At 39.6% G+C, this 18557-nt stretch overlaps 1 protein-coding gene across 1 annotated transcript in view; it reads right to left on the bottom strand.

The window, feature by feature from the left end:
* LOC308398709 (ephrin type-A receptor 6-like) overlaps positions 1 to 18557 on the bottom strand; it is a 74532-nt gene that overhangs the window by 24671 nt on the left and 31304 nt on the right. The window contains exons 4-8 of the mRNA XM_080885482.1: positions 15231 to 15359; positions 14019 to 14168; positions 13776 to 13937; positions 13447 to 13675; positions 156 to 311 (exon numbers count right to left, since the gene is read on the bottom strand). Coding sequence (XP_080741608.1) covers positions 156 to 311; positions 13447 to 13675; positions 13776 to 13937; positions 14019 to 14168; positions 15231 to 15359 — 826 coding nt within the window. The remainder of the gene's footprint in view (positions 1 to 155; positions 312 to 13446; positions 13676 to 13775; positions 13938 to 14018; positions 14169 to 15230; positions 15360 to 18557) is intronic.

Raw genomic sequence — 18557 nt, forward strand, 5'->3', positions numbered from 1 at the left:
TGTGACTCAATCACACTGTTAAAACTTAAACAGCAAAACGAAACTAAAAAAATAAATAAAACCAGAAACGATGGGGTGAATGTTGGCACAGCAGTCACAAAATTGGATTTCTGCAAGCAGGAAAGAGACGAAAGGTTTTGTAGCTTTCTACTAACTTGTACAAGCCATAGTAGTGGGGTCTTTGAGAGCCCTGTAGAAGCCTTTATCACAGTGACAGATGGTGGCCGCCTGGTCATGGCTAGAGCTGTGTAGAGGACACTTGGAGCATTTAGTGTTTCCAGCATACGCCTTGAAGGAGCCAGGCTTGCAAGCTGGAGAAAAAAGAGATGCAAAGGGTGAGTGCTCCTTATGCAACTGCATTTCCATCAGCGCACATACTCTTAATCGAAACTCCAGCTGCTTCGCTCCTCACCTGTGGTCTGACCTTATTTCCCGAGGTACTATCTGTCACCTTCTTATTAGCTCACTAAGCCACATGTCCTGTAAAGTGGCCCTTCTAAGAAATGGCACACACCTGTAAAGCCATTTCTTTTTTACAGAATAGAGAATCACAAAATCACACAACCCACATGGTGAGCTTACAAGGTTTATTAGGCCACCTGTCATAAAAACAAGAAAACGCAAGCGTTCTAGAAATCTGTCAAAAACTAAACTAACCAAATAAATATGTTATTATTTATCAGGCAAATAAACTGAATTCATGTCATGATTCAACTGAATCAGTACTTCAAGTAAATAACAACAACAACAACAATAATAATAATAATAATAAAAATGTTTAATACATTTTTATAAATCTAGATATATTTGGTAATTGCCAGTACTGTTAATTTAGGGCAGCCGTGACAAACCTTACATTGGGCAGTGGTCTAATAAATTTGTTAAGCACTGTATACGACAATATGTTGTTTAAAAACACATTAGCACACAAAGTAAAACACATGCTGATACAGTCCATTCATCTATTATCTTAATCACAATGTTACAAGAGGCTGGAGCTTATCCCAGCGGAAAATGGGCTAAAGGTGAGTCGTAATTATGTCTTCAGACTGTGAGAAGACACAGAAAAATCCAGACACATGTCCTATCCGTGATTAACCTTAGCACATTAATCCAGATATTATTCTGAATGTTTTTCATGCAACACAGTGGCTGATGGTGAACAGTACTCCTGGCAAATGAAGATGAGAGTTACTGTAGGTAGACGTTTGTTAGATGACTGGATATCAGAGAAATATTTCAAAACTAAACAATGCAAGAACACCATGCACTCACTGTGCTGTTTACACTAAATTCTGACTCCACCATCTGAATGTTACAACTCAAACTGAGACTCATCAGACTAGGCAACATTTTTTCAATCTACCGTTGTCCGGTTTTGTCAGTGTGAATTGTAGCCTCAGTTTTCTGTTCTTAGGTAACAGCAGTGGCATCCAGTGTGGACTTCTGCTGCTGCCGACCATCTGCTTCAAATTTGACGTATCGTGTGGTCAGAGATGCTTTTCTGCTCACCTCAGTTATACTGAGAGGTTATTTGAGTTACTCTTGCCTTTATCTGACCTCTGACATCAGCAAGGCTTTTTCATCAGCTACTACTCACTATTTTCTCTTTTTTAAACTATTCCCTATGAAAACTCCAGAGACTGGGAAAATCCCAGTAGATTAGTAGCTTTTGAAATGTTCAGACCAACTCATCTGGCACCAACAATCATGTCACACTCAAAGTCACTTAAATAATAATTCTTCCACACTGTCATGACCATGTTTATATACTTAAATGCGCTGACTTCCTGAGATGATATTTTCCTTAACTTTCAGTTGAACAGGTGTACCTAACAAAGTGGCCAGTGACCATATTTTTTGCTTAAGTCCTTCAAATTGACAAAAAAGGAGTAGTAGCTAAAGGCTAAATAACGATTTTTGGCAGCAATTTGTTTTAATCAGCAGGTTTAACCCAGTTTAAGGTCACTTTGTAGTCTTGCAAGTAGGTAAAAGAGGAGCGATTAACATACGAATAATTCATTATTAAAATGTTAACACAACCTGCTTCCTGCTGAAATCTCAATCCACTTACACAGTCCATTCTGCTGACCGGGTATTTGCAGTTCTCCATCCTTAGACTGTTTCACTTTACCTCCAGTGTTACTTGCCCATTTCTTTCTTTCCATCAACTCACACAACTCTCCTTTCCTTATCTTTTCAATTTTTCTCTCTCCCCCCCCCCCCCCCCCCCCCCCAACTGTTATGCTCTGCAACAATTTTCACCTATTCTTGTTTTTCATCTTTATTCCAATGTATTTTTTTCTTTTCCCATCTCTCGTCTTCTTCGTCGCTCTTTTCCCTCGAGGCTTATCAGAAGATGGAAAAACCACTGCAGATTGCCTCCTTTTCCCCAGACTTATCTTGGCACAGAAGAATAAAGCATTAATAGTGCAGTTATTTAATATTCTGGGAATTTGTGGATGATTTTATTGCCATTTTATTGCAGTTGAGTTGAGTGATTTTTTTTCTTTCTTTCTTGAGAATATATATACTTGTGGGTGGAATAATAATTAAAGAAATAGGAAATACTGTATATATACACTGAGAAATTCAATCAAGCCAGAAGGTTTATATAATTTCAGCTTCATTTTAATATCTTCATATATTTTCTGTAAGTAAGCAAAAATACATAGTAGTTAACTGACTTTATTTTTCCGTAATCACATCATCTTCATATATTGCCTAATGCATTAATGCCTCCATTGAAATACACTACCACTTTAAATTCTCTATTGACGCTAGCCTTTTTTTTATCATAAGCGTGATAAATGATGTCCTGCTGTGACACAGTCCCCAGCACTGTACAAAGGATGACTGATGGAGGATTATTACTGTTTGAAATCAATTATATTCAATTATTTTTGTGTGTGTATATAGTAATGCTAAGATATAATGTTTCATGAAAGTGATTTTTGCAGTGACACCAAATCTGTTCGTGCAGTTTCTCCAGGATCTACATACATCAGCTTTTCAATACTCAAGAGAGTACTGCATGACTGAGAAAGAAACTTCCTCCCTCAAGCTGGATTGCTGCTACTTTAGTCAACCTAGTGATGGAAACTTTCTCACTGATATTATTACACTAGATAAGACAGGAAAAACTGCAGTCTGTCACATAATCTTGGAAAATTAATGTAAAGAGAAGATAACTTGGACTATTTTAAATACACCTCCCCCGTCCTGTTCACCGAACGGAGAAACTGATCTAACTAAACACTAATCTTCAGAGTGGTATTTTTTTGTGAGTGTGGGATAAAATTCATTTCTTCTTCCAAAGAAAACTGAAATTGTATCATAGTATCCCTGCCAGTGTAAGCCTGGCAGGGATACCATGCCAGAGTTGGTACCTCTGCCAAGTCTGGCATGTAAAATAGTAGAACTAGCATAGAAAATAGCCACTTTTATGAGTATATCACATAAATGTTTATCAAAACACCCCAGACACACTACAACTTGACATTTTCTGCTCAAACAACCCTGTGCCAAGTGTGGAGTCTTTCAAGTTCCTGTTCACTATTATCTCTCAGCTCCGGAAGTGGGAGCCCAACACCAACTCTATTCAAAAAGTCCCAACAGTTGACGTCCTTTCAGCTGAGGAAGGATGGCCTATCATAGGAGCTACTGATCAAGTTCTACACTGCGGTCATCAAGTCTGTCGTGCGCAGTCTGCTTCAGACACAAAACAGGTTAGTATGACTACCTACCTAGTACTACTAGCGCTACTATAAACTCTAAAGAATGTAGAGAAAATAACTGGCGTCCCCTTGTCCAGCCTCCAGAACTCCTCAAGAACCAGTGAGCAGGCAGCAAACATGATCAGAAATTCCTCACACTCTGGACACAACTTTTTCAACTCTTCCCCTCCGGCAGGTGTGACAGATCCACCTACACCAGAACAACCAGACTCAGAAACAGCTTCCTTCCCACTGCCATTATCCTCATAAACAACTAAGTTGTACCTATGCCAAGTATTTATTATTAGGTAGTCTAGGTACTGTAGTTATTGCATTCTGCTCTGAATCTACAATGACTGTGTTCTACAACAGTTCTACATGTACACAACATTATATTTCACACATAATGCATAATCGTTGTGCTGCACCAGTCTACTTCCTTACGCATGTGTTTGTCTTATATTTTATCTGTTTGTGGTTGGCAGTAAGCCTACTCTGTGTATAATGAATCCATATATAACATATATTGTTTAGACTTTTCTAAACACCCAGTTGCTGGTAATCAGATGAACTCGATTAATTGATCAACGGCGAGTGTGAGCAACTCTAGAAAGCTTTGAAAGTTTGCTGACTTGGAGCATTCAGGTGTGTATTAACACAATGCCACAATCTTCCCAGGAGTGGATGAGAATTTAGCCACAAAGTCAGACCATGCAATTCTTAGAGAAACTACCAAGAAGAGCTACATCTAAGACTCTGAATGCCTCAGTTAGCATGTTAAAGTTCATGACAGTATAACAAAAACTAAGACTAAACAAGTGAGGCCTGTTTGTTAGAGTTGCCAAGACAAAGCATCTTCTATCTACAAAGAACATGGCTTAGGTTTGCAAACTGCAAGACCTCTGGTACAATGTCCTTTGGGAGTGGAGATGTTTAGCTATATTGCAAAATATAAGAAAGCTGTGCCTAAACAAACGTCCACTAATCTCAAAGAAGTGAAGCAACATTGTGAAGAAGAGTGGTCCAGAATTCCTCTACAATGATGTGAAAGAATGAGACATACAGAACATTATTAAAGTTATTGCTGGTTCTATTCAATTAGGGCATATTTAGTTTTTCACAGGACTGTATATAGTGGAAACACCATCAACTGAAGTGTCCTTGTATGTGTAACACCCTTGGTTAAAACAAATCTGATTGTGATCTGATCTGTGAAGGACAGTTTTTAAATCAACTTATAATTTTCCCATTTGAATCGCCAGGTAACAAAAAGATCAGTCACTACAGTGGGGCAAAAAAGTATTTAGTCAGCCACCAATTGTGCAAGTTCCCCCACTTAAAATGATGACAGAGGTCAGTAATTTGCACCAGAGGTACACTTCAACTGTGAGAGACAGAATGTGAGAAAAAAATCCATGAATCCACATGGTAGGATTTGTAAAGAATTTATTTGTAAATTAGGGTGGAAAATAAGTATTTGGTCACCTCAAACAAGGAAAATCTCTGGCTCTCACAGACCTGTAACGTCTTCTGTAAGAAGCTTTTCTGTCCCCCACTCGTTACCTGTATGAATGGCACCTGTTTGAACTCATCATCTGTATAAAAGACACCTGTCCACAGCCTCAAACAGTCAGACTCCAAACTCCGCCATGGCCAAGACCAAAGAGCTTTCGAAGGACACCAGGAAAAGTATTGTAGACCTGCACCAGACTGGGAAGAGTGAATCTACAATAGGCAAGCACCTTGGTGTGAAAAAATCAACTGTGGGAGCAATCATCAGAAAATGGAAGACATACAAGACCACTGATAATCTCCCTCGATCTGGGGCTCCACGCAAGATCTCATCCCGTGGGGTCAAAATTGATTGATTGATTGGTAATTTATTTCAACATGTGAACAATATACAAGTACATTTAGAAAAGAAATGAGAGAAAAAAATATACTATACAAATTACATACAAAAAAACATTCTGATTAATTTACATGTTGAAAGGGAGTGGGAAGAAGTATACACTTATTTAATCCCACCCCTGTCCCATAAATTATCAGTGAATATTTAGTCAGCTTCCTTACTGATATAATTTGTAATAAAAATAGTGAACAGATTTCTGATATACTATATACTATAATATCACATCATGAATTTTTTGTTTGTTTGTTTTTAAATAGAGACATTCACTTAATTTAAATATTTTCCTTTTCTTTATAGATCGAGAAGATCATATTTTTATAACTCTTTTTGAACAGTTTTATGTTTGGACATTGCTTTAATTCCATATTCAGTTTGTTCCATAGTTTCACTCCTTGAACAGAAACACAAAAGCCTTTTCTTGTAGTACGTACCTTCATTGTTTTGAAGTTACAAAAACCCCTTAAATTATAACTTCCTTCTTTCAAAAAAAACATACTCTGAATATTACCTGGCAGTTCTTTATTTTTTGCTTTGAATAGAATTTGTGCTGTTTGGAATTTCACTATATCGTCAATTTTCAATATTTCAGACTGCAAAAATAGTGAGTTTGTATGTTCCCTATAACCTGCATTGTGGATGATTCGAATTGCTTTCTTTTGAAGAGTAAAAAGTGAATGTAATGTGGTTTTATAGTTATTGCCCCAGACCTCTGCACAATAGCTTAAGTATGGTGAAACCAGTGAACAGTAGAGAATATGAAGTGATGTTCTGTCGAATACCTGTTTTGCCTTGTTTAGTACTGCAATGCTTCGTGATACTTTGGAATGAATATATCTTACGTGAGCTCTCCAGTTAAGTTTTTCATCTATTATTACCCCCAGAAATTTATTTTCACTGACTCTTTCAATATCAACACCATTTATTTGAATCTTTGCATTTGTATTTAAACTACTATTTCCAAATAACATAAGTTTAGATTTATTCAAATTTAATGATAATTTGTTTTTATCAAGCCAGAACTTCACTTTACTTATTTCATTAGTCATATCCTCCAATAAATTCTGCAGATCATCACCAGAGCAAAAAATGTTTGTATCGTCAGCAAAGAGAACCATTTTTAATACTTTGGACACTTTACAGATGTCGTTAATGTACAAGTTGAAGAATTTTGGACCCAAAACTGACCCTTGGGGTACACCACAAGCAATGTCCATACATAAGGAGCAACCACCATTTATTTTCACAAACTGCTTTCTGTCACTTAAATAACTCCGGACCCAATCTAAAACTACCCCTCTGACACCATAACGTTCCAGTTTTCTTATTAATATATCATGATCTATAGTGTCAAATGCCTTTGTCAAGTCTATGAATAACCCAGCCACATATTGCTTTTTGTCTATGGAATTTGTGATGTATTCTATTGAATCTAATAGTGCCGATGATGTTGATCTGCTTGATCTGAATCCGTACTGACTCTCAGTGAGTAGTTTATGTTTATCTATAAATTTTTCCAGTCTGTTTTTAAACAGTTTTTCAAGAACTTTTGAGAATTGAGGTAGTAAAGAGACAGGCCTGTAGTTTGTGAAATGGTGTTTGTTTCCAGATTTGTATAGAGGTATAGAAATCATGAGAACGGTGAGCAAAGATCCCAGAACCACACGGGGGGACCTGGTGAATGACCTGCAGAGAGCTGGGACCAAAGTAACAAAGGTCACCATCAGTAACACACTACAACGGCAGGGAATCAAATCCCGCAGTGCCAGACGTGTTCCGCTGCTGAAGCCAGTGCATGTCCAGGCCCGTCTGAAGTTTGCCAGAGAGCACATGGATGATACAGCAGAGGATTGGGAGAATGTCATGTGGTCAGATGAAACCAAAGTAGAACTTTTTGGTATAAACTCAACTCGTCGTGTTTGGAGGAAGAAGAATACTGAGTTGCATCCCAAGAACACCATACCTACTGTGAAGCATGGGGGTGGAAACATCATGCTATGGGGCTGTTTTTCTGCCAAGGGGACAGGACGACTGATCCGTGTTAAGGTGGGGGAACTTGCACAATCGGTGGCTGACTAAATACTTTTTTGCCCCACTGTACTTACCTGAATACCTGCTTGACCTGCTCTTATGCCAACTGCTGTTGAAAGCTTGCTAGCAGTGGAGCTCCAAGTACTGCAACCCTAAATCTGAAGAAAGATGAGAGGATCGCCAATTCCTGTTTGCACTTACCTGAAGAAACTTACAGTACCTGAGTATTATTCCACTTGGAAAATCTGTGTCTGAATGTTAAATTCCAGAGTAACAACTTACCTGAAAATACTTCCCTGATCAGAATCCCAGCTTGAAGACTGACCTCTGATCATTCACTGTTGTTATTTCTTCCTGACTTCTTTTCATTAAAACTGTTTCGACTGTGTCCTGCATTTGAATCCTTTGGGTGAAAGCTTGACAACTGGCTCCATAAAAATTCCCAAAATAATGGCCGCTGTCCCCACAGGCCATCATCAGATGATAGCTGAGGATCCTAAAGTGCCATTCGTTTTGCTGCTGGTCTGCTGAAATTACTGCTAATAAGGACAGTAAGTAAAACCAAACATTGAGCTGGAAGCTGCTGACATACAGATTTAAGATAAGGTGAAATTCAACATTAGGTGATAGCTCTCTGTGGTTTCATTGCTACAATGAATTATACATCTTGATTCGTTCCATAAAACATTGATAAGAGAAGCTATCCACAGTTATTCAAAACACATCAACTGTTGAAGTTTCAGCAGGTAACCTACTGTAGCTTGGTGAAGTGCAACATCTGCACACTTGCAGGAATGTAATGACGTACCAACCAAGAGATTTTGAGTTGTTTGGATGTGTGGGGTTGGAAGTTTTCTCTTGGCTTTACGTTGTCAGAAACAGATGGAGCTGAAGAGTATGTTTACCCTGGACTCTCAGCTTTGATATGCAGATAGGAAGTTCACAGAGAATGAGTGATGCTCTCGTCTGCGCTGCGTTACAGGCCAGAGTAAACACAGTCCTTAATGGACAGAAGAGGGGCACAAACACTCAGACACACCTAAGAGATGTATCGATTCCTCATTTCCTATTCCATTTTACTCAAATTTAAAGGTCACAACTTCAGGCTGGAAGTCATCAGTGAGCAACCTACTGTCAAAGCCTGTAGCTCTGTGGCATGGTCAGGGTAAGTGGCAAAAGACAGAAAGCAACAAAAATAGAGACTAAGCAACTTCAGCTTGTTGCTCCTAAATTGCTTCATTTGCATTTTTACCATTAACTTTATTTAAAAAGAGGAAAACTGTGCTGGATTAGGTGGAGTTTAAGTAAAAAATGCAATGCATTTTTAAGAAAATTAAGAAGATTTTGCTGAAACCATAATATTTTCATTTCTCAGCTTCTGAGACTTATCACTTATCCTACTGGTGGGTTTCTGGTTTCGTCTGCATATCGACTCTGATTCACATGAAATCTGAAAAGACATCTCTATTAGCTTCACCCACAATTCACTGCCTCTTTATGAATATGCTGCTGTGACGAAAGGATGTGGAACAAATAGCATTAGCACTATGAAGTTGCCTTATCTAGGTCATGATATAACCAGCCTATCTCTGAGTAATCCTCTTGTGGCTGACAACGAATGAAAGGAATAGAATAATAAGACACTCGATTGAGATGTCAGAACAGTCTGGCAGAATGCTATTGGGGTGGAGAGCAGCTTTTGATAAGCGCTGATGCCTTTGTTTAGGCAGCTGGGAGGGAAAGATGGACGTGTTAGTGCAGAGCTCTGCTTATATTTGGGAGGCTGGGGCTTTCCCTTTTCTCTCTCTCTCTCTCTCTCTCTCGCCCTCGCTCTCTCTCTCTCCCCCTCTCTCTCCCTCTTTTGCTCTTTCCCCATGCTGCCTCTCAGACAGCTTTGATCACAGTACCCTTTGAAGCAGTGTTCCAAAATGAAAACGAGGAGAAAGCAGAAGTCATCGCAAGTTCATGCCTAAACTTCCTGCAACTCCAAGCAAAGTGCACATCTTCATTACTGCATATGCTCTGACGGACCTATGGAAATTATTGATGGGGGGTTGGAGGGGTGATTGGTCATAAATCATTAATTATCATGCCATTATGCGTTGTTTCTACTCATCACCACTTTAAACCCTAACGGTAAGTTCGCTGACGCTCTCGCTGTTTCAGATTTCCACAGTAGACCATCCCTGATAGAAATAACCTGACGTTTCTGACCACAGCAACAACCGCAGCAAAGAAAAAAGCAACACTGGTTTCCTTCACTAGGGACCCTACAGTAGATGCGTGAGTCTAAGAGGAACACCCATTTTGGGAAATGCACTTGTTTTCCTTCAGACAATCTGATAATAAGATCAATATTCGTTTCATGTTCATGCATCCGCTGCAGAGATGGGAAAAGGCCCAGTCGAAGCAAAGACAACACACAGGAGGGTACTGCTTTTGGTAAATGCTCAGCCTGCCTCTTTCTTTTTGTTTGATTTATAGATGTAGTACTTACTCGATTAGCTGATCACAAAAAAACCTGATCAAATATTTTACTAATTGATTTTACTAATTGAAGTTAAATTTTGAAATATTCCACAGTTACAGCCCGCAAAAGTTATTAACAACTGAAATTTAATTAGTTATTTTATTAATCATTTAATTAATTTTTAAGATGTTGTTGTTATATGTTGAAGCTTTTTTTTATGCCAACGATGCTTTTGATTGCAGGATGTAACCACATATGAGTATTCAGTGACTGCATCATAGCCTTCATCTACAATCGCATTAATTAACCTTAATGTCACCATTGTTGTTGCTTAAGTATTATGTGCATGCAGCCGTGTATGCTAAAGCTGATGTTGCTGCTAAAGAAATCACAGGAAAAACACTTCATTAGTTACAGCTTGCTAGGCCATGGTTGCAGCTTTTTGCCTTCAGAACTAGTTCTTCACAGCACAGATTCAACAAGGTACTGGAAACAGTCCTCAGAGATCAGTGTCTATAGTAACATGATAGCATCACACAGTTGCTGCAGATTTGGCAGATACAAATCTTTCTTTGTACCATATCCCAAAGGTGCTCTATTAAATTTAGATCTGGTTGACTGTGGAGGCCAATGCATGTTACTGAGTCAACTCAATAACATGCATTTGTTATGTGTGACATGGCACATAATCCTTCTGGAGTCAGCTATCAGAAGATGGGTACACTGTGGTCATAAAGGGATGGACACTGTCCGATTGACTGTGGTGTTTAAACTATGCTCAGATGGGCAGGATACAAGACAGGATACATCCATGCGTTCATGGATCTATGATATTTGATGTATTTAGCTATCCAACTGTTGCAGCAGAAATCAAAACTCATGAGACCAGGTGTGGTTTCTCCAGTCTTCTACTGTCTAATTTTGGTACACCTGCATGAACTGTAGCCTCTGTTTCCTGTTCTTAGTTCATCAGAGTGGCACCTGGTGAGACCTTCTGCAGCTGGAGCCCATCTGCTTCAAGGTTCAACAAGTTGCTCTTCTGCTTACCTTGATTTTAACAAGTGGTCATTTGAGTTACTGCTGCACTCCTATCAGCTCAAAGCAGTCTGGCCATTATCCCTCAACATCCCAGCCTAAAGAACTGCTGCTCATTAGATAGTTTCTCTTTTTGAAACCCTTTCCTGTAAACCCTCAAGACTGTTTGTGGAAAAATCCCAGCAGATCTGCAATTTCTGATGTACACAAATGCCCATCTGGAACCAGCAACCAGGTTCTAAGTTCCTTAAATCACCTTTCTTCTTCATTCTGGTGTTTGGTTTGAACTTCAGCAGGTCGCCTTGGCCATGTCTACATGCCTTAACGCACTGACTTGCTGCCAAGTGATTGGCTGATTAGATATTCGCATTAAGAAATAATTGAGTAGGTATACCTATTAAAGTGGCTGGTGAGTGCGTTTCATCACTATTCTTCTTTCACAGTTCTTTCATATCTCTGGATAGTTAATTTGATTTGTTAAATTTATAAACAGCATTTGTCAGTTTAGGTTTATTAGAGTGAGGATCAGACATTGTGATAAAACACGCTAACACAGACATCTTTTTCAACTGCCAAGTGGGTTGAGTACATTTGAGAGAAGCAACTACTGGCAGCCAGAGGGGATGAAAAAGGAGAGCAGAGATGGAGAACATATAAAAGGGACACCATGAGAGTACTGCTCCTAAGCTGGCGTCTCATCTGGAATCTCTCCTGACAGGCTTCTGTGTTGTTTAACTTGAGATGATTGAGAGCGAGCGAGAGAGAAAAGATAAATAAAAGGAAGATAAAAGAGAAGAAGATAAAAAGAAAAAAAAAATTACACCCGAGGAGCAAATAAAGGCGATATTAGAGCCTATCCTACATATCAGCTGTACTAATGACTGCTGGAGTTCTCTCTGTAATGCTCTGAGTAACTACATCACCACAGGGTTACTACATGAATTTCACCCCAATCAGCTGTAAGTCTATAAAATATAGTAAGGAACACGGAGTGCTCTTCAATTGTAATCATGCACTGTGGCTCAATTTAGCTCCTGCCATAATTACAAGTAAGTCTGAGTCTTGTAATGAAAGGGAAGGTTGAAGAAAGGTTTAGCAAAAACTAGGTGTGAGCTAAATTAGCTGTGAAACTAACAAATGAAGGCAATTAGCCAGCTAGCCCTCCATCATTGTCTAATTGAGAGAGCAGGCCAAAGACCATCTGAAACAAGTAAACAGTTTCTTTAAGTCCTTTGTAATCTGTTCAGTGGATCACATTTAGGTTATTTTGATTGGACTAATTATTCTTCCCAGTTAAATTTACCCTTCATTCAAATTTGTGTTGTACAGTTATTTCATTTTTAACCTTAATTTATATTTTATTGATTCTTAGTTAAATTTAACCTTTTTAATTTTTCATATTTATTTCCTATCTTATTCATAGCCTTTTCCTTTTTTGTTTTCTTTAGGTCACGAGCAGTTGTCCAAGCATTTCACTACATATCGTACTGTGTATGACTGTGTACGTGACAAATAAAATTTGAATTTGAATTTGAATTTGAATTTGAAGCATCCTAACAAGAAGCTTCTGTACATTTTTAGGTATCAAAGGGCAAAAAATCAGACCTAAATACCAGAAATCCACAAACGGTTTCATTTTACAAGAAATTACTTTCCCATTTCAGCCACATAATTGACAGAGTCCAGAGAGGGATCTCATGAGAGCCAAAGTAATGATTCCGAAAACTCTGAAGTGATACACACAATCCCTTCCTATTTGCATTGTTTGTGATCACGTAGCAGAAAAGGATGGCAACGAAGGAAAGTGAGAGTGTGAGTTGAAATGGTGAAATAAAAGAAGAGAGAAAGGATGGGGAGTGAAGCGAAGAGTAAACAAAGTGGACAAGAGAGACGAGACGATGATGAGGGGGAGGCGGGGCTGAAAAGGGATGAAGAGAAATGGGGATGGAAAGGATCAGACAAGGATGCAGGATCTTAGAACGAGAGGAGGGAATATCAGTCCTGTAAAGTCAAACTCTTGCAGATGACTGGGAGGCCCTGGAGATCTGTGAGCATGACGCATCCTCTCCTCTCCTCTCCTCTCCTCTCCTCTTCTCTTCTCTTTGCTTTTTTAGCACACTGTTAGCATACCATACTTCTCTAAAATGAGTGCAGACAGGAACACACACAAATTCCCAGAGGGTTCCCAGAGGAACCCACCCGAGGGATTAATAAAGTTCTATCTTATCTTATCTTATCTTAAATGCACACACACACTCAGAGATACATCTCGGGCTGCTTCTCACCTTGGCAGTAGCCGTCCATTTCCTCGTGGCCAATACTACAGACACAGCGGCCCAGTGGTACCAGCCAGTCTCCATCAGCACCACAGTACAATTTGGGCGTGTCCCTCTCTTCTGCGTTCTCCACACACGAACCTCTCACTTCCACCAAAGAGGATGAGTCCATTTGTGGCACTGTTTCAGGAAACGCGGCCAAGTTTCTTAAAGTTGAGGGGCACCGTTTGTAGAAGACCTTATGTGAAAGAGGAAAACACAGTGTTCAGGTTAAAGAAGTAATACTGAGTTTATGCCCAGTCTATGCGAGACTGAGTCATGCAACCCTGTTCACTGACCTTTACAGACACAAGAGCAATACAAGCTCCCACATCTTGGAAGGCCAGGTAGAATCCCTTCTGTGTGATGGGGCCCACTTCCCTGACCTCGGTGTTAAGTCGAAGGACACGATCTCCAAGATCGGTCTGTGTAAAGCTTTCATCCGCTGCTATGGTGTCCACCTTAAACCAAACACACGCTTTACTCACGTAAAGTCACACAATGACAGTTCTGTCACATGACAAGAATAAAAACATGACAACCTTAGCATAGTCAGTAGGCCGGAAGCGTGTGCTGTCGGGGAGCGGCCCGTCTGTCTGCAGGTAAAAGAGATTGAAGGTTTCCTTACAAGTACCAGAAACCCAAGGGATGGAGTTGCAGTCTCTCAGTGTAAAGCGCAGCTCCACATATACCTGAGGTAAAACATAGATTAAACAATTACGTCAGTATTATAACCATCAATAATTTCATACAAGTGTGTTTATGTTAAGCCCTTTATTTAACAAAACGAAGCCCATTTCACAAGCTCTCTTCAAATCACCGTAACTCCGTTTTTTCTTCTACAGACAAAATTTAAATGGTTTTGGGAAGAAGAGAGGACACACTTTAAGGGGATATTGTACAAGCAAAAATGCAAACATAATAGGACTCTATTAGCACATACGGAAAAAAAAAAATCTCCTTCCCCATAAGAAACACGAAGATTATTGCTTTATACTTTCAAATTGTGCTTCATTTGACTATTTTTATTACTCTCTAAGTATTTTTTAGATCAACATATCCACTAAAATCTTGCATAATTTTTAAGTTAATACTGATGCACAGCCATGCTAACAAACTTGTTTTTATGAGCGACACCGAGCAAGGTAAGAACAGTTCAGCATGTTTCTCCATTTGTTGTGCAGTAGCCGTGCCTCAAGGGTGGAGAAGCCGAGTGAGCGCAGGCCGCTGTGGTGGCACACGATGCCTTTAAACAGCTTGACAATGGTGTTAGTCTTGCCCATGGCACTGATTGGCTAATCATTACTCCTCCCCTGAAGCTCAGTGGACAGATCGTTCTTCTATCAAGAAGCCACTATTTCAAGTCACGATGCCAGACGGCTCAGTCCCCTCGAGCGAGCGAGTGCATTGATTTAACAGTCTGTATGCGGGCAATTCTCAGTCTACAAAAAGAGGTAAATGTGAAACTTGGTGCAGCAACATAGTTGTGTTTCCCACCAGCCAATGTGCACAGAAGGCATCTTACTATATCTTTGTTACAATAGACTCTGTGTTGACTGTAATAGAAATCGGTCCTAAGCAAAGTGTCAGGTTCTTATAGCTATTTGTCTGTATTTCCCGGTAGGTTATACAGAAGACTGAACTTCCTCCAGGGAGTGTGACTCTTTCTCAACCTGGGGGCAATGTCAAAACCACAAACAAAGATTTCTATTCAAGTGTTTGTCTTTGCACAAGTTTTGTGATGTAGTCCTGACCCTCTGTGCAGCTTGTCGCTGGATCCACCCAGACCGCAGCCAGTTGTTCTGGTTTGGCTCCATTACATGGCAAACCTGGAAGGTGTGTATAGGTCTGTTCTGTTCATCCATCTCTGTGATAGCATCCCACTGATTAAAACAAAAAAAAGGATAAAGTTATTATGTGCAATGTGTCACGACACTTTAACTCTATCATTTGCAAAATAAAACTAGTATTTTTGTTAGAAAATTAATATTCTGGTGTATACATAAAACAAAGTATTCAAGCTACATTCATAAGACCTGTGTCTGTTCTGGGTAATCAAAAGAATCTCTTTAAACCTGTTTTATTCATACTCAAAGCCAAATAAAATCTTTCTTTCATATTTTTAGTACTTTTCCACCTTTATTATGACAGAAACAGAGGGGAGAGATGACAGGAAAGTGAGAGCAGAGGGAAGACATGCGGCAAATGGCCCAGGGCAGACTTGAACCCGCGCTGCTGCGTTAGCCTCATGTCGTATGGGTCGCTTGCTTAACCCGATGAGCTAAAAGATACCCTAAAGCAAAACAATTTGTTTATACCACACACACAGTCAAAATAAAACACAAACACATTCATGACACAATCGTCTTTGGATTTTATCAGTCACACTGAGACATGACAGGACATTACAGACTCTAAATTTAACTGTAAAATCAAAGGCAACATGCAATTCATTTGATAAGGTCAGCATCAGGTCAAAGCCAGGACACAGGGCAGACTTTGCTGTCATCCTCCTCAAAGAGAGTGCCCTACACTTCCTTCTTGTGCACCATGCTGAGCTGAGGACATGTTTGAAAGATAAAAGGCTGACACTTGTTGGTGCCTTCAAAACTGAAACTGTCTTTAGCACCTCTGTGTTTCTGTATTTCGCTGCCTTGTTTTAAAGGACCTGTTATCTTCTCTGTATTTCCTGATAATGGTGGCCACAGAGCATCTGCTGAGATTGGATTGTAGTCTTTGTCCCGATTCCCTCGTTGTCATTCCACCAACTAGGACCTGGTCTGTCACAGCTACTTAAATTTCCTCTGAAATTACCGGCCTTCCTTTTTTCTTCATCCACCGCCTCACCTCCCCCACCTCTCAGATTTGTTTCCATCCATAGCTGGCATCCATAACTTTTAACTTTTATCAGGACTTACCATTGCCACTTGTGGTTACCATCACGCATCATACGTACAATACATCACTGTTAAATGTGTTTTACAGATGTTTTTTGGGGGGGAAATGAGTCAATGACTTGTTAACTATAAATTGTTTAAGGCTTTGAGTGATTTAATAAATTGGCTAAGGACACTGAGCATTTGGTTTTGAAAAGGGGATTTAGTGTTTTACAAAATCAGAAAAACTGTAAACCATCAGTAATTTGTGGATTAGTGAGGATTAGCTGATATGGATATGGGTATGGACTATATTGGTATAGCAACATATTAGCATCAAATGTGCTAAAATGGAGATTATATTAGGATATTATAATAAACACACTCATGAATGATCTAGTTTCTGAGCTGCTTTGTATAATGTATATAAGCCTTCGTTGCTTGTAGTGAAACTTAATCTGTATAGAAACATGACATTTGAGAGACACAAATTCTCTCACCAATGTTTTCAAGCTGTTGCATCAGCCAGGCTCTCATTTGTCTGCTCCGCTTTAACGGTGTGATGATCAGAGCTTCAAAAGCCCTAACATTTATTGACAGATCCTCTTTCTCACAACTCCTGTGGCATTACATGGGCAGCTGTGATTGTGCCAGATGCACAGCTGGACATGTAGTTATAACTCAAGAACATGAGACACACTGAAGACATGCCAGTGCTTTGACTTGAGTCTGAAACTTACAGCATGTAAATCATTATTTCTATTGTATGAATGGTGATAAGACATTCTGTAAATGACTTTGCTAAAAGAAAATAATTTATTTTCTGTGACTAAAAGTCAAAAGGTCAAATTGTCATGATCCTGGGTCTGCGACCATGACAGTAATTTGTGTTTTCCTGAGACTATTAGTGATTTCTGGACTGAGGTTTAAGATATGTATTTCCTTATGCTTCTGAGTTTGCTTAGTTCTCTGCTCCTTGTTCAGTTGAGTCAGTTCCCTTTCATATCTAGTCTGTCTCTGTCTTGTCCCTATGTTTCCGTGTCTCTTTCGCTGTCTCTTGCTCTCTCTTGCCTCCGTCATATCACTGTGAATCAGTGTTAGTGATTTCCTGTTTTATTGTGATAGTCACTTATCCGGTGTGCATCGTGTTCAGTTTTTCTTCCCTTGTGTCATTAGTCAGACTTGGATCATCTGTGTTCCCTGGTGTGTTTAATCTCCCTGACTTCCTTGTGTGTATTTAAGTCCTCAGTTTCCTTAATTCTTTGTCCCCGTTGTTGTCGTCTTATCCCCTCTGATTGTGTGAGCCGTCTGTTTGGAGTTTTCCCTGTCACCCGATTTAGCATTCCTGACTTCCTGCTTTACAGTAAATTGCTTTATGACCTGTAAACTAAGCAATAAAGCTGCTCTTTAGTTCAGACCTGCTTCTGAATGTTGGATTACTGAACTTAGAAAAGATCAAGCGGGTGCAGAGTCTGCATTGCTTACAGAGATGGGTGGTGTTTGTTCCTGTTCCTCTTTCCTAAATTCCTCACATACAATGTCTTAAATAATCAAGCCCCACCTTATCTTAACGACCTCATAGCACTGTATCACCCCAAAGATGCAGTTGGCTCTCAGACTGCTGGTTTACTTGTGGTTCCTAGAAGTTTTAAAAGTAGAATGGGAGGCAGAGTCTTCAGCTTTCACGCCCCCTTTTCTGTGGAACCAGTTTCTAGTTTCTAGATCTAGCTTCTAGATTCAGGAGACAAACACCTTCTTTACTGTTAAGATTAGACTTAAAACTTTCCTTTTTGATTAAGCATATAGTTAGGACTGATCAGGTACCCCAAATCCTCCCTTAGTTATGTTGCAATAGGACTAGGCTGCTGGGAACTTCCTATGATGCTTCTTCACTTGGGTTTTTCAGTCTTCACATGCGTATATAGCACATGCTTCCATCCCCCCCCCCCCCCCCCCCCCCCCCCGTCTCTCTCCCTTCACCCCAAACCGCTCAGCCTTTCCCTGAGCCTAGTTCTGCTGAAGGTCTTTTCCTGTTAAATTTTTTTCCCCTTCCCACTGTCGCCAATTGCTTGCTCATGGGAGGTTATTTGATTGTTGGGGCTTTCTCTGTATTATTGTAGGGTCTCTACCTCAAAATACCAAGCGCCTTGATGTCACTGCAGTGTTACAGAAACCAAACTTAATAGCATTTTCATCAATTCAATC

This window comes from Rhamphochromis sp. 'chilingali' (assembly GCF_963969265.1).
Source record: "Rhamphochromis sp. 'chilingali' genome assembly, chromosome: 6".
Classification (NCBI taxonomy): Eukaryota; Metazoa; Chordata; class Actinopteri; order Cichliformes; family Cichlidae; genus Rhamphochromis; species Rhamphochromis sp. 'chilingali'.